Source organism: Corvus brachyrhynchos, unplaced genomic scaffold, assembly GCF_000691975.1.
Source record: "Corvus brachyrhynchos isolate BGI_N302 unplaced genomic scaffold, ASM69197v1 scaffold70, whole genome shotgun sequence".
NCBI lineage: Eukaryota > Metazoa > Chordata > Aves > Passeriformes > Corvidae > Corvus > Corvus brachyrhynchos.
In genome coordinates, this window is record NW_008236217.1 from 5,107,374 (window position 1) to 5,123,553 (window position 16,180).

General features: G+C 45.7%; 1 protein-coding gene across 4 annotated transcripts in view; it reads right to left on the reverse strand.

Moving 5' to 3' along the window:
* Positions 1-11,872: 11,872 nt before the first annotated feature.
* KIF25 (kinesin family member 25) overlaps positions 11,873-16,180 on the reverse strand; it is a 40,777-nt gene continuing 36,469 nt past the window's right edge. For 3 of the 4 annotated variants that reach the window (XM_017745747.1, XM_017745744.1, XM_017745740.1), the window contains 3 exons: positions 15,974-16,171; positions 13,428-13,583; positions 11,873-12,272 (listed from right to left, as the gene is read on the reverse strand). In XM_017745747.1, the coding sequence (XP_017601236.1) occupies positions 12,115-12,272; positions 13,428-13,583; positions 15,974-16,171 (512 nt within the window). In that variant the 3' untranslated portion in view covers positions 11,873-12,114. Of the gene's footprint in view, positions 12,273-13,427; positions 13,637-15,973; positions 16,172-16,180 lie in introns of all 4 variants that reach the window. The other variant, XR_001865672.1, reaches the window with a different exon arrangement.

Sequence of the window (16,180 nt, forward strand, 5' to 3'; positions counted from 1 at the left end):
ACCCTGCGGGGTCCAGACTGACCGTCGCCCCTGGGACACGGGGCAGCCCGGGGTGATCGGTACTTGAGTGAGGAGAGCCCAAAGCCATCGGTGGTCGTCGGGTCTTCACTGAATCCCACACAAAAAGCGTGAGGAAGTCGTTCCAGGTCTCGAGGCTGCAAGGAGGGATGTGTACTCAAACTGCACTGGGGAGAAAGCTGATGGCCCTTAGCTTCTGGTCACCCTTGGCACGGGATGATTTAGCCGTGAAACGCCGATACAAGTTCAGAACCTTCCCCCCTCTGACAAGTTGGTTTAAGAAAGGCAGACCTGTTCAAGGGGATGAGAAGTCCCAGGGGCCCGGCCAGCTGTACCCTGAGATGCTGTAGCTGGGCCAGCACGGCTGTGTGTATGTGCTGAGCCAGCTCTGTGCCTGTAGTTGCCTTCAGTGTCCCGCACGGGCCGTGGGTGTAGACAGGACGGGTGTAGGGGAGCCCCAGGTGCCACTCAGTGAAGCAGCTTTTGTCTCCATGCTGAGCTGCCTCATCCTGGAGCAAGCTTCCTTTCGGCAGAAGCTCTGCAGTGTCAGAGCAGCACCACCGGGTATTTCCCTTAGGTGCGCCCAGGAAATCAGATATACTGAATTTTTAATTCCATACTGAATTTTTAATGACATCTGAGTGCCATTGCAATCACTTGCCCACCATCCAACTCCACCTCCATGACCCCCTTTGGTAGCTGAATATTAGCGTTGAGCTGCTGTCTGTTCCCAGCTGGGCCCTTCTGCCCTTCCCTTCAGCCCAGGTGGAGCAGGGGCAGCTGGCACAGTGGCTGAGCCCATGGCTTGGCGAAACAGTGCACAGGTATGGGGTGCCTCTTGCACAACACCCTCCTGGCATGGCCCACTCTGTGATAGCCCTGACTGGTACAGGAGGAGAGCACAGGAGAGGGTGAGGCTGGTGTTGGCAAGAATGCCTTTGGTCAGCAGGGATGGGCTGGAGGAATCAACCACATGATGGAGAAGTGTACAGAAAGGATCTTGTTTCACTTCTCTCATCCAAACATCATTTTATAAAGTAAACCCAGCTCAAAGTAGTTCCCATCCTTCCTTTGCTGGCCCTGAAGCTCATTTTTTGAGGGCACACTCTAGCCCATGGCCATGCTGCATTTTCATGCTGCCAGTCAGCCAGGTACTGGCTGTATCTGTCCTTCTGAACCCTGAGTTTGTCTCTGCAAGGAGGCGATTGTAGTTGCTAGAATAAGATCCACATAGCAAGCCTTGCATGGGATGTCTGTTGTTCTACTGCAGAGATGTAATGATCAAAAATCATATTTATCCTTTCTGGCAGGCAGCCGAGTATGGGCTATTGAAGAGCATAGCTGTGGTATTTTAAAGTTCTGCTTTGTTTTTATTCCTGGAAATATAAACATTACATTTTTATTTTAAATCTCATCAATATGTTTATACAAATTTTTGTTTTTCTTCCTCCAATCGATGCTGTTCTCAATATGCAATAAGATAACTGGATATGGCATGTGCTAGCAGCCTAAAGTCTCGAGCCACCACGTGGAAGATACCACTTTGGTAACAGCAGAGCATTCAGTGTAGGAAAAATTATTTTGCATTAGCCATGGAAATCACTCAGCCCCTTTGCTACAACCAGATGACAAACAGCCTGAGCTGTTTGACAATTGTTGCAATGGAGACCAATTCCCACCTCCATGTTCTCCACCCTTGTAAAAAAGAAAGCCTTGACTATGGGTCTCTGTCAAATCAAGGGCTCTCAGACTGGAAGAGTTGCATCAAGGCAGCCCCTCCCTGCTTTTCTGCTGGATGCAAGCTTTGGGCTTACCCTCCCCTCAGCACCCTCTCAAACTCCAATGCCTTCAAAACAGCTCTGGCTATTAGGATGGAGATTCCTGCGCAAAAACTTGCACTGCAGGAAGCTAGGTATTTTTCTCTCCTCCATGCATAACTTCCAGGGATGAGAGGGAGGAGGCTTCTTGCCCTGTTCTGAGGTACTCACTGCTGGAAATAAGGTCTGTGATGCAGTTTATTGCTGTTCCTGGCAGTGGTATTGAAATCTTTCCTGTCTGGCTTATGAGCTGTACTCCTATCTCTAGGGTTAAATGACTCTCCAGGTGCATGGAGGAGACACAGGAAGACAGCCTGGATTTTATCTGTATCGTCCCCTGAAGTGGATCCTTAAACTCTCTGTGTTTGCAGAACCAGTGACACCAGCAGTGTCCCCATCCTCTCCTCTGGCACACACAGTGCACCACTACGGACATCAGGGACGGTTTTCTGCCCATGTGGTCTTTCTGTGGCTAATGCTAACTTTCTGCCTACTGTCTTTTTAGTCAGACATGAAGAGAGGGCTCCCATAACTCCTATGTTAAAGTGCTAATGTGTTATGTGGTGCATTTTGGGGAGCTCATGTTCTTGGGATAGTCAGGAAGGAGATGCCAGTCACCAGACTGGGTGCATTAAGGCCGGTGAGGTACCTGGGGGCAGGGGATAGTGTTAGTGTCGGCAACTTTGTCTTCATGCGTGTGCAGGAGTTGCAGTGCTCTAGGTTTTCTTTGGAAACCCAGCTCCCTGAATCATGCTTTTGCATAAGTCTTACAGCTTGTAAGAAGGAAAACAAGGAATGTTTCCCAGCATACCTGGCTGAAGGGAAAATTTGGCAATAGGAATGCTCAAGGGCCCCATGCCAGAAGGGCAGTAGAGAGCCTCAAGTACAGGTGTGTTTTGAAACATCCAGATCCAAGCCCGCACTTACACAATGCCTTGAGGCTGGGAGTGTGGACAGCTCCCCTGGAGTGGCTGAGTCCCCGGCCAGTCCTAGCCCAGGCTGGCTGGCAGCACTGGCATTCAGCTAGCCACATCCTGCAGCAGGATGAACAGCAGGGTTTGCTGTGGGAGCAGCTGGGTATGATTTTGCTTAGCATGTGCTCTGCAAATAATAGAGAGGGCACAAACCACTGCTTTCCAATCCACTTCAGCACGAACCCATTTGAGCTCCAAGATTTTCATCAGTACTACTGAAAAACATAGGTCAGCTTAGGCAAAATTAAGGAGAGGTCCACAGTCATAATGCAGATTTTATCCTGTTTTCAGGATAAGCAGGCAGATAGGAGCTCTTACAGGCTTCTTTTTCCCAAGGATACTGCCAGAGCATCAGCTGAGCTTTTGGACAACACAAGTATCTTTAAGGTTGACAAATTTTAAAGACTCCTCAAAGCTGCTGCCCCAGACTGATACTGCCACCACTCTGGCCCGGCTTCATTGAGGCTGTCCTGAGCTCAGAGCTGCCTCTAACTCCAGGCAGGTGCTCACAAAGCTCCAAGTACAGTTTCTTCCATTTCAGGATGAATGGTTAAAACAGAGAGCCCCACAAGGCATGGTGACAGCAGAGATGGTGAAGTGGTGACATCCAAGGTGTGGAGGAGCATGAAGTGGTTTCTGGTGTCCCTAAGCCACTCTCCTCTGCCTGACAGTAGGGATCACAAAGGTTCCTAGTGGCTCAGGTGTTTTAACTTGCTGCAGCTGGTAGCAGGTCCAGGAGGAGGGTGCTCCAGAGGAAGGCAATCAAGGCACAGGAAATCAGCTGTCTTCAGAGCCAAAGAGCCAAGCAAGAGAGGTCTCAGCAGAAGCTCTGGGAGAAGTGACCAGAAGGTTCCAGTGTTGCAGTCCTGTGGATGAGCTGCCCAGGAGAGAAGTAAGGAGAGCCTTGCTGGGGTGATGGGGCTTGCTTGCTTCCTAGTCTTTTCCAGATGTTGTTCACTCTAAGAGCCATATCAGATGCTGCTTCTACCTTCCTCCTGTCTAGTGTGTCCTAATGGTGAAACTGCTGACTCTTCCCTGGGATGTGCTGGTGTAAGCAATAACTTCCAAGGACTACAGGCAGCAATGGCAGAGGTGAGGGCAGCAGTAACTTGGCTTATCTTACCCCTGATTGCCCTTATTTTATCATGTCTGTGGCTCTCATGTTGCCTGGAGCTTGGGATTCTCTTGGGAGAACAGCTCTGCAGTCTCTTGAGCTGCAGAGGACCTTGGCCTCACACATATCAGTTGTCCAACAATGTTCTCTCCCAGGGCACATGTGCTGTGATTGCTGAGTCCAAACTGGGAGCAACCCTGCCCAGCTGTGGGCCACAAATGCCTGGCAGTGTGAGCAGCTGGGTGAAGGGGACAGCAGGATGTATCTGTGGGACACCTGCAGGGAGTGACCTGGTGGCAGTGTGGGTGGGAGACACCAGGGCATTTCTCCAGGAGGCTCTCTCAAAAGCAGGTGCCTAAGCTGAGACTCTGGCCAGGATCTGGCAAAATCTCAGCAATGAGGATGGGACCTCAGCTGCCTGGTGCAAAGTGCCAATGAAATCTGATCTGCCAGATCAGATTTCAGGACTTCAGTGAGTCAGCATATGTGAGTCAGTGTCACGACATCTCCAGTATCTCGTGCTTGCCATTACTTTATCAGAGCTCCCTCAGGACCCTCTGCCCTTTTCTCTTTTTCCCTTTCCACTCCTTTTGGGAAGTAGATGGTGTCCAAAAGTCCCTGGCCTTTTTTGAGCCTGGATACTTTTGTTTTCTTGTGTCTGTGGTGAGGTGTCTCCTTGCCTTCAAGCTTCCCATCACCACACCACCCTGTAACTGTGACACTGTGTGTGGCCCAGAGCACAGCTGGCTGCAGGACTCCTGTGTGCTCTCCATGCCTGGCCTTGTGGTGTGTAACCCTCTCTGGCTCTCCCAGAGCATTTGGGGGTGTTGGGATCCTCCGTGCTTGGCTGGTCTCTCCAAAAAGTTGTCCTGGCTGAAGGCAGTTGGTCCTGCCTTGTGCAGCACCAGACTTGCCTGCAAACAGGCAGAGGTGTCCTCGGTGGTACTGCCCTTTCCTTTGCTTGGCAGGATATTCTGTAGTGGGACCACCTCACCATCCCATGGAAGTGCAGGCTCACTTCCAGAGAGACACAGCAGGAGTGAGCATGGGTACTCCCCTCCAAAAGAGGAAGTGAATGGAGAAATATGGGTGGAAAGGGCAGCTGCTCTGTTGGCCTGAATACAGCCCGAGGTAATCCCTGTAGCTACTTCTAAGCTCATACGAGCTGCACAATGAGGCTGGGTGAAGTCCTGGTGATGTGAGGATCAGGAGCAGTACCTGTGTGCTCAGTTTCCCCAGGTGTTGCGTTTCCCTGCTATGTAATTTGGCCAGGGAAGGTTTCTTTACCAGGACTTCAGGACCCTTCCTGGGACTGTGCAGGCAGCTTGCTTATTGTCCTCTGCTCCGTGTTCCCATGCAACTGCACATTTTAACATTTTTGTTATTCACCAACTCTCCCGCCTTTTGTCTGTATGCCACAGGAGCTGAGCTCATGGCATACAGCTGGGACTGCAAAGGTTGTGACATTTTGATGTGTCTGGATTTATTGGACTAAGGTCCTAAGAAGGGTTTAACATTGACGTACCTGTGCTGAAAACTGTAAGCCTATTGCTTGCATCCAGTGTCCTGAGAGTGGCTGTTGTGAGTTGCTTACAACCAGGTGGTGCCCACAGCAATGCATCCATCAGAAGTCCTCTCTCCTTGTTCTCTCCTTGGGCCAACAAAAGAGCTGATGCTGCTGAATGTGCAGGTACAGCTTTGTGTTCAGGTATCACTGTTACATCCTACCCATCGCTGTTGCAAGTGTTATACCAAATCTAGCAGGTAAACCAGATTCTGGTTAAGGAAGCAGAAGTCACCCTTTCTTCTGGATGGAGACTGGGAGGACAGTGGACTGCGAACATCTCCATAAGGCAGCATCTGTGGGGGCTGTCCAGAGGTACAATGCCCTTTATGGCCCCTTGCTGTCGCTGGAGACAGCCCAGACAGTGGCTGTTGCCTTGCCTCCACCTTCCCAACACCCAGGTTGTTGTCCCTCTGGGCTGAGCCCTGTGCCATCTCCATGAGGTGGCCCTGCTCACTGCATATTTTGTATGTGCAAATATATATACTGCAATATTGAAGTGCCTCTTGTGAACTTTGTCCTGTCTCTGTTGGGAATTGCTTCCCACAAGCCAGACACTGTGAAATAACTTGTCAGATCTGACTGCCTACACTTGGTTGCATTAGGAGACACTGAACATTGGCATGGTAAATACCTGCTAAACATTTTCCATGGATTCAGCCTTGGCAGCAGAGCCTGCCAGAGAAGCATGGGTTTCTCATCTACCTCCTTTCTAGGTAGCCCATGGATGACTGCATGCATCCACCCACACTGAGCCACCTACCTTGGGGAGGGCATGAGACATGGGTCAGGAGAAAAGGACTGCAGACACCTGGATCTCAAATGCAAACAAAACTTATCAGAGCATGTGTAATGCACATTGTGACGGGAACATTGGTGCTGCTCAGCCAAAAGGCTGGAATTATTGGAGGCCCAGGACTAATGCCCAAAGAAGGAGTGCTCACTAGTGTGTTGGCTGCCCTGCAAAATGCTCCCATTTCTGAATTGAGTTGCGTGTTTTTCCTGGAGCTTGTATAATTCAAAACGACAGAAAATGTAGTGGGCAAAGTCTCTGTGTGTGTGTGCATGCTCAGAAGGAGGTGGGGGAGGCTCATGCTACAAAAAACCCAGACAGCTGAAGTGAGGGAGGAGCTATCATCTTTTGTCTCTTGGAAATTCAGAGCCTCTGGTGTGGCTTCCAAAGCTTTTTATAGTAGTGTGCTGGGGTTTTTTTGTTGGTGGTGCTTTGGGTTTATTTGTTTTGTCTTGTTTTATGTAGAAGAGGCACACAAGTAAAGTCCAGAGGAAAATGAAAAGGAAAGCCACTCCTGGTACTGCCTTTAAGTGAACTGACACATCCCAGCCAGGATAGCAATTTCATGTAGCATAAAAAGAGTAAGAGGGGGGGGATACATGTTGGAGGAAATACTTGCAAACATGAAGCCAGGGGAGCTGGGAGAAGAAGGGGATGATAATTTGACTTAACTGAGGTTCCTCAGAGAAATGAGCAGAGGTGCAACTTTAGGCCTGCAAGTCTGTGAATAAGATGTGCTAATATCATGAGATACTTTCATGAATTCAAGAAGGCACAAATTTAATCTTAGATTTTTTTTAAATAAAAAAAAATAAAAAGAGGAAGATGCATTGCAAGATAAAACTTGGTTTGATAAAAGTGGATGTAAGAGAAGGCAAAAATAGTTGTAGGCAGTGTTTCCCCTCACTCATGCCCTTCAATTAGATCCCCTCCTGCCCTCCATTATACGATGTGTGGCATTTTGATCTGGCTGAGGCTATGGTTAATGTCCTTGTTCAAATGCCAAGTTGGTTTTGTGAAAGGCTGCAGACTCTTTTGGCATCCCTGCACTCTGGGCCCGTTTGCTTCTCCATGACCAGATGCTGCTGCTTCTTCTTCTGGCTGGAAGGTTCTTGCAAGCCCATCAGCTTGCAATTGCTTATTTATAGCAAGAGCCAAAAGCCTTTTCCAATAACCACTTCATGCTGCCTGTCCTCACATTTTGCAAGGGTTTGGAAAAGTGCTTCACAAAATGGAATCAGCAATTTAATAACAAATTAAACATTTTTGTGAACCTTCCAATGCTTGTTGGAACCCTGGGTTCTAAATGCTGATTATGGTTTTTCTAGCCTGGCTAAAAGCAACCTCTTTTTGTGGTGTGGCTGCTGCCAAGTCATGAAGCCACACATGGAAATTAAATATATAATTTTCAAACGTCAGCACAGGTCAAGGTTTTGTTTAAGAGTGGGCAAAAGGCACTGGCTAGTCTAATTACCAGTTTGCTTTAACCTCACGACGATATGCAGCTCTCTTAAGCAATTGTGGATCACAGGGCTTTCTTGGGCTCTGCTGAGAAGAGTGTTCCTAGGTGATGAGGAAGATTTAGGGCTTGTCTGGAGAGGGTGCAGAGTGCTGTGAACAACAGTGTGAGCTTAGCACTCAAAGCTAAAAAATGGTAAACTGCCCTGCACAAAGATGTTTCTTGCAAGTGCCAAGTAAAACATCTTCAGAGAGAACTGATGGGGACCTGCTCCTGTGCCATGTAGTCTGCTCTGCCTCATTTCATGCTGCCTTGCCCTATTCGGAAAGCTGAGTGCTGCAAGGGAGCTGGGGACAGATTTGCAAAGGCTGAAAGACGTGTTGGACCAGCACGGCAGGGCTGGGCAGGCATGGTAGGGTTCAAGGCTGGAACTTGTAAGTGAAATGCCTCCACAGCAGTTGTATGGTCTTCAAGATTAGGTCCTTGAGTGATCAGTTCCTCTGGCTGTGGTAAACTTGAGAGTTGGGGCTCTAAACCATTTGCCTGGACTCCCTTGCTAGATTAGGGAGGCAGAGGTATTGAAGAAAGTGGATCTATCCTGTTAATCCCTTTCCTTTGGCTGCAAGGCGAACCACCAACCACAGATGATAAATTCCATATGTAATGATAAATCCACAGAGAAATGTGGGCACCAAACTGTACTTTTAGGCAAAATTTCGGATTTGTACTTTAAAGGTCATTGTGTGATTCTAGATAAGTCTAGATTTCTGCTAACTTTGTGTAGGTCTATGTGCAGACGTATCTGTGTATATAACCTTAGACAAGCACTTGCTGCTGTTAGGCCTTGAGGATTGGTCTCACAGAGTCCCATTTTTCCTGCCCCATCTCCAGATCTGCTGAATGACCTTCAAGCCAGAGCATTCACATGTACTGGGAGAGACAGAAGCCCAAACACTTGTCTTTGAACTGGATCCAAAGTTTCTGCTTCTGGGAGGGTGCTTGGCCTATGGGTTAGGAGTGTGGAAGCTGCTTCCACTTTTAAGTAAGGTGGTCTGGGGTACATCTGCATGACTGTGAGACTCTGGGCCTCCCAGGCAGATGCTGTGCTGGTCAGGCTTCACATCATTGGCGCCTTGGCCACCTGGACATTAAACCAGGATGCTGAGTACCAAAAGTATTCACAAGAGCAAATTCTCTTGTGTTTGCTGTGGTTTCTGTAGTGGGCAGGCTCTTTGAGGAAGAGTTGGAGGCTTCTGGCTACTGCTGCTGGAATTATTTGCTTGGCTCCTCTGCAGGGTGATGAAGGCAGCAGCATAAATTAAAGAGGCGCTCCTGAGGGCCAGTTCCATGGGTAGCTGGGGTTTGTGGTGCCTTGCAGCATTATGTGGATGTGTGCCTATTTCCTAGGGCTAGCCAGGGGACAGTGGGAGGTGTGACATAGATGAACACTGACTGAACTGTCACAGGAGAAAGTTGGGGCCCAGGGGAGGAGAAAGAGAGCCCAGCAGTGGAAGGTTAATGTGTCGACTGCCACCAAGGCATGTGGATCATGGACAGGAAAGAGCACCCCTCTATAATGAGCAGCACTCTGACACAGTGACCCAGTGACTTGTCCGAAGCAGGGTTGAGAGTGCTCTCACTTCAGTGCACCAACAGACCAGCTGAATTCTGCATTATGCACTTGTGGACTTCATTGAAAGGATCTTCTCCTGATTTATGTTGTTTTTACTCTTATTTGCTTGTGCCCCTGCCCTAGAAGAGAGCAAAGCTGTTTTAGCATATTGACTACATGGGCACTCTTAAGAACAACCACCTTTTCCCTGGTGCTTATGCCCTTCTTTGCAATATTTTAGAATGCTTTTGAATATCACTTTTTTTTCTTTCTCCCAGTGTTGGTATGTGTGTTTCACCTTTACAGTGCCAAGATAGTGAGGACTGGTTTATCAGGATAGGCTTTAGCCAATGAGGGAAACCTTGAGGTCAGCTCTGTGAATATCTGTCAGTCTGCTTTTCTAAAATAGATGTAATTTCAAAGCATGAAAGATCTAAACACTGAAAAATTACAGCAAAGAAGTATAGGGCCTTGCACATGCTGTTTTGTTTTCTCCCCAAGACATCAGTTTCATGTCTGAATATCCTCCTTTGGCAGGCCTGAGTGACTCTTGGGACAGAAGACAATTCAGCTTAGACGCGAGAGTAAAGCCATTTCACCCTAACAACTTTTACCCTTCTTCCCTTCTGACACAGGGATTGAGCAACCAGATCTCTATAACCCAGGAAATTCCAAACCTGAATGTTCTTAGAACAAAATGTTAACCTTGTTGCCCTGCATATCCTGTACACTCCGTTGTGCAGGTCAAACAGTGAGTGATATGCTACGCTGACAAGGAAAACAGGAATAGGGAATGCTGCATACTCTGTTTGGCAGAGTTAATGGTAATGTAGAAACTTAACCTTTTGGTATTTGCTCATATTTGAGGGGTTTATTTCTCTGTTTCAATAATAAATGTTTCTGCTTTTCTCCTACAACACAGATTATAAATAAATTCAAAGTTTTGAAGGGCAGTTTTTCAGAAAAAGGAAAGAAAGAACAGCTCATGGCAAGTTGCATTTCTGTGTAACACTTAGAAATGTCAAATCCTTAAAATACTTGAGAAAGTTACTTATAACTGCTGGTGGGATCAGCCCTTGTTACTTAACCTCTCTTTGAGCTGTAATCCAGGTGGCTTTAGTAGCGCAGCTGTCCACAGACTAAGGTGAGCTTGAAGCTGCTCCTGCATTTCGTTTACCAGGCTGACATTCTTCACTCTGACACTTTCTCACCTGAGACTGCTTTACTGACCACTCAGCTTCCTAAGTCCCCTTGGCCAGATTTTTTTTCTACCCCTCTGTTACTGCTGGAATTGGGTAAAGTTAAGGCATTTTTTACCCTCACGACATTATTTAAGAAAGCAAGAGCTCTCTGGTTGGATGCTTATGTTCTGAGTACCAGAACTGCAAGCAACACAGCAGCTGTTATATATTCAAGGGTGAAATTCCAATAATAGTATGCTACATAATCTCTGGATAAATATTTGTGCTTGTGAAGGTTAAGTGACTTGGAGTACTATAAACTCCAGCTTTTGGGGCAGGCCACTGCAATTTAAGCCTTCTTGCAGTGACCTAACAATGACCTCTCTCCCAGACTAGGGGCAGAGTAATTGCTGGTGGAAAAATATTAGGAGTGGATCTTGAGGTCTCTGCTGAGCAATAATTTAATGCAGAGAACACATCAGATGATGCTTGAACCCAATTGCTCATCTTGGACCTACTTCTCACCTCCAACATTGCTTAAACTTCCTTGAAACTTCTCCCAGTATCACTTCATTCACAAACCCTGCATGATGTTATCTCACCATTGGTGTAAAAGGTGAAAGCCTCTTGCAGGTGACAAACAGTGTACCAAAGCTGCTGTTTGGTGTTTTATTCGTGTGGTTATCCTTTTTAATCTGCAGGCTCCACATCAAGGTTGTGATGTGTTTAACTTGCTTCAGAAATGCAAGTGAAACAATAGGCCAGATTACTGCAACAGTTGTACAAGTTGGGTCCCATTAGGATGTGTAGTTCAGGGCCTTTCAGCATTCATGGAGCAAAAACACCCCCCAAACAGGCAGAGCTGTGGGTTTAATGAAATCAGCAGAGCTGGGATTCATTCCAACCATTTAACCTAAGTGTGTTTTCAAAAAGTTGTGTAATCCCTCATTTGCTTTCTAAGCTACATTCCAGAGGGATAACAGATATACACCCTTACTCTTTTCTCCATCTCACTCATACCATTATTTCCTACCTAAAACCAGAGAACAAAACTCCATTCAGTACAGCTGCTGGGTTCCTTTATACTCCTACCTGTTGCTAGTGCGTTAGGAATGACCCCATCCATGCTAGATAGAAGAGCAATCCAAAATGACATGTCTCATTTTAATCCAAGCTGGGAGGAAGTATTTCACTTTGTTTTGAAGCACTGGAATGATATTTAGACTCCTGACTTCTACTGAGAAAACAGAACGCACCCTTGGCCTTTCAGAAGAGAACCACTCTAAATCAGGGCCCTACTGCCTTAGGGCAAGTAGAACTAAGGAAACACATCACCAAAGCCAGGTCTTAAAGCCCAGTTTATTTCTCTGCCATTCCATCAGGGCTGGTAGCTGTTGTCAATACTTGATATTATCTTTGGAGCAAGAACATCATTAGCAGGTTTATTGGTTACTAATGCCATGCTGAGGATTGTTTCTTTTATCTGGCAGTTGCTATCTAAAAGAATGGCTTAAGGACAATAATATACATTTTGGTCTGAGGAACTCATTAATGATACTTTAATCCACAGGAGTCTTAAGCTTTATTTTGCTTTACTTGGCAATGGGAAATTTTTTTTCTTGACTTGTCCTCTCTGAACTTGTCGAGCACGAGTCCCAAATCCCAGAGACTGCATTGATTCTGTTAAGTACTTCTGGCCAGGAGAGATGCACAGCATCACCAACAGTTTAGCATCACCTCCTAAAAGCAGGGAAAAGACAAAACATACTTATTTACCTCATTATTTTCAGTAAGTTATACACTGGTACCATACTGATCTACACAACAGTGAGCACAGGTTACCACTGCTTTCATGAAGCAGAAGACTGCTCCTGAAGAGGGCTGTTGAAACAGACAGTTCCTTCATGGAGAGTCTGTATCTAACAATATGGTATTTGCCCCCAAGCGTTTCACAATTTGTAATGTAGATTTTTTTCCCCTTTTAGCTTCACCAGTTAATCAGCATGTATGTTATGGCTCTGGATACTTAATTTAAGTTTTGTCAAATGTTTGTAAATTTAGGGTAATGGCAAAATATCTTGTGTGACAATAAAACAAAACAGACTTGAAGTTTACAGACAATGATTAAAGAAAGGAGGAAACTGCCATTTTCAACACTTCACTGAAGTCATACAACTTGGTTAAAATCAGGCTCAGCACCCACAAAACACTTCTCTTTTTGGCTTTCCCTTTTCACAGTAGGGACTTCAGTACTAAATGAAAATCAAAGCTTAAGCAAAAATTCATAGTATTTCAGAACTCTGAAGAATTGTTACTTCATTCACTGTCAATGTCTTGAACTGGAGATTAAAAGCATAAGGGCTAATATTTGCTGGCCGAAGAAAAATGGACACAAACCTGACACTACTGCAGGAATAACATTTGCTTTAAAACTTCTCCTGTGTAGATGAGGAGCTAAAGAAAAGGAAGTGACCCAAACACAAAAAGAAATTGTAGCACAGTGCCATGTCCTGTCTTCCTCCTTTGTCTCGCTGCTATAGGGCACAATGGTAAGGAATGTGCAAGTATGTGATTATATCCTGTAGTAATAAAGATTGAGGTTTAACTTTTAAACTGTACCTGACATGAAACACCAGTGAAATGCAATTTTTACCCTTCACATGATCCTATGGAGATGTTGTTCTTCAGCTGAGCTTTCAAAACTGCAAGGTTTAGCTAAATTCAGAAGGAGTTCAGAACTGTCACTGTGTACTCACTCCAGAGCCAGAGTCTTTGAAATAGAGGCCACATTCAAGGAAAGAGTAGATGATCATCTAGTTTTACACAGCAAAGAGGGGGCAGAAAATTAGGAGAAGAAATCTATATTGTTAAACAGGAGTCAGAATAATCCCTCACCTACAGAGTCCTGAAGCAGATGTGTAAGTTTGCTGTTCCGATAGGGGACGTGAGCTCGCTGCTCTGCTATCGCTCCCAGAACGTCGGCCAGGGCAGACAGGCTGCGGTTAATGAAGGAGGTCTCTCTTAGTGCTGCCCCTGTCACTCCAGACATACCTGGCACAGTACAGGAAAATGCAGTGGTAACACTAAGCAAAGCTGCTTCAAAGCTGTAATGTGGAGGAAAGGTTAAAAAAGATTCATTGTGTACAGATGGTCCAAAGCATCTCATGTTAAAGTTGATCTCTTCAGATGTACAATGCATTTTGGCTCCACCTGTATTAAGAACAAGGAACCAAGAAAGTAGGAATACCTTAAGATCAGACAAAATAACACCACTTTTGAAAATGTGAGTCCACAATGCCCCCAAAGAGAAGCCTGTTTTGTTTCATCATTTTTTATAAGAGTTAGCTGCCCCATCTGTATCCCTTAGGAAAAAGAGGAGAGGCACTGATGGCACAAGCTGCAGAAACAAAACTGTACAACACCCACAAGTATGAAGTATTTGTGTTCACCTAATCCTATGAGGTGGTGCTTTATGGCATGATCTTCTGTAAGGAAATGGATAAAGGAAAATGATGCCCTTCTACCACCCACCCAGCACGGTTGTATGTGGCCATGCTGCCCCTGAGCAACACTGTAGAGGTTTGGTCTATGCAACACATTGCACCAATTCAAAGAGGTGCTGCAAGCTCAACTCTTTGATCAGTCTGGACGAGGCTGCAGTTAAGAGTAATTAATTCCTGCTGTCCTTACCTCTACCATGCTATTAGCATTTAGCATCACATTATTCAAATTCAAGCTTTCTTCAGGATAGTGGATGAGGTACAGAGGCACCCACAGTCACTCCTCCTTACCCAGAGCACATGATCCATGTCAGGCAGAGCTGATGGCCGTGGGATGATCAGATGGAGCCAACAACTTCCTCTACTGCCTACTCTCCCATCTCTAGACAGGTACAAGGAGTGGCTAGAGATCTTGATTTCCCCTTAGGCCAGCATTTTCCAAACTGGGAGAGCAAATGAGGAGTCCAAGAGGGAAACGTGAAAAGGTGAAGTAATAGCAAAAACCCCAGGAGTCTGGACAGGGAGGGCTGGAGAACTGTGACTGTGGGAGAGGATGAGGTTGGAGTGGTAGAGTCTCTTGTCAGAGAGAGAGCAAAACAGTTTGGAAGAGACCCTGCCAAAGAGTGGATAACAATCCAAGATAGGATGAATCTCAGGCTAACTTTACTGGGGTCATTATGTATACAGCCATCCCTAGGCTTCTTGTATATCAAGGAAAAGTGGACAGCTATCCCCCTACAGCAGAAAACTGCAAATAGGGGAGGGGGTATGTGTTTAAACTGCTGTTTCTCTACATTTGGTTAGATGAATGTCAACAAAGCATTTAGCTGAGTTTTCAAAGTGAAACATAGTTTGCTAAAAAGGGACCACTTGGCTTGTAAATGCTGCAGATGACCCAGGCTGGCTGTAGAGCCAACAGGGCCGGGTGCTGATGTGTGTGAGAAGCCTGAGGTACTGCTGCTCACTTAGATTTGTCCACATTTTAAAACAATTACGAGTTAACACTGCCCTCACTTTCAGCAGAATATGTCCACCAGCACAGCTGACGGCAGAGGTCAGTCAGTCTGCTGCGTGTGCTGGGCCACGTCTAACACTGATGTGAGCACAGCTCTTCTGCCTTCACTAGAGGATCTGGCCTGCCGAGCCCCAGACCAAGGAAGTGTTTGTCCTAGTTTAACTGAGAGAACAAACACACACCCTGTTGCTCAATTACATGTTTTCAGCATTTAGGGCAAATGAAAAAATAACGTATTATATTAGGTTTCTCTGTAGAACAAAAGTTTAACAGTGAGCAACAGCAAGAATTCTTGGCAGTAAAGTAAAAGACTCTTTCATAATACTGGTTCACTTTTCAAAACATTATTTCTGGAATGATACATTTGGCTGCATGGTTTTTCTTGGTAAGAAAACTTGTCCTTTAGGAAATAATCAAGTTTTTGAAATTATTGTGTGCATAGAGGAGGCAGAAGGAAAATGCTTTGAAGAAACAATGAAAACAATATTATCTTTTCAACACTAATTTCCTCCAAGACTTTTTCCATAATAAAGCAGAAAAATCCACACATGGTGATTTCAATTATTACAGATATTTGTAATATTTAAATAATTTATGCCCTTTAAACATTTCTGTATCAAAGACATGCTAATTTTCAGAGTAGAAAAACAGGCCTAATAAAAGCAGTCTGAACAAATAGTATATCTATGATATGGGTAACTGTCCTGGGCTTATTTCAAGCTCATATGGTCATACTTTGAGTTAAACTATGCCAGTGTAAAACCAGATCAGTCAGCCCTCAAAATTTTGTTGATGCCAGGATCTGTGGGTTCAAACCACCACTGTGTGATGGTAGGGTAGCATGTATCCCTCCATAAAGAACTAAGGCAACTATTGTAACCTAGATCCACGAGGATCCATGCCCATGAACAGACACGTTCGCTTACCGACACACTCGCTCCCAGCCAGATCCACCAGCTGCAGTCTTGTTTTGACTTGCTTCATTTTCTCAGTTGCTTCAAATTGCACTGGAGAAGAGGGTCTGGAAAAAGAGGTGGATTTATTGTCTCTCATTCTTTGTAGAAAAGTGCAGGAAGACTCTTTAGTTAGTCTCTGACTGGTTTGTTCATCTTCCCATAAAGTACCTGGTTAAT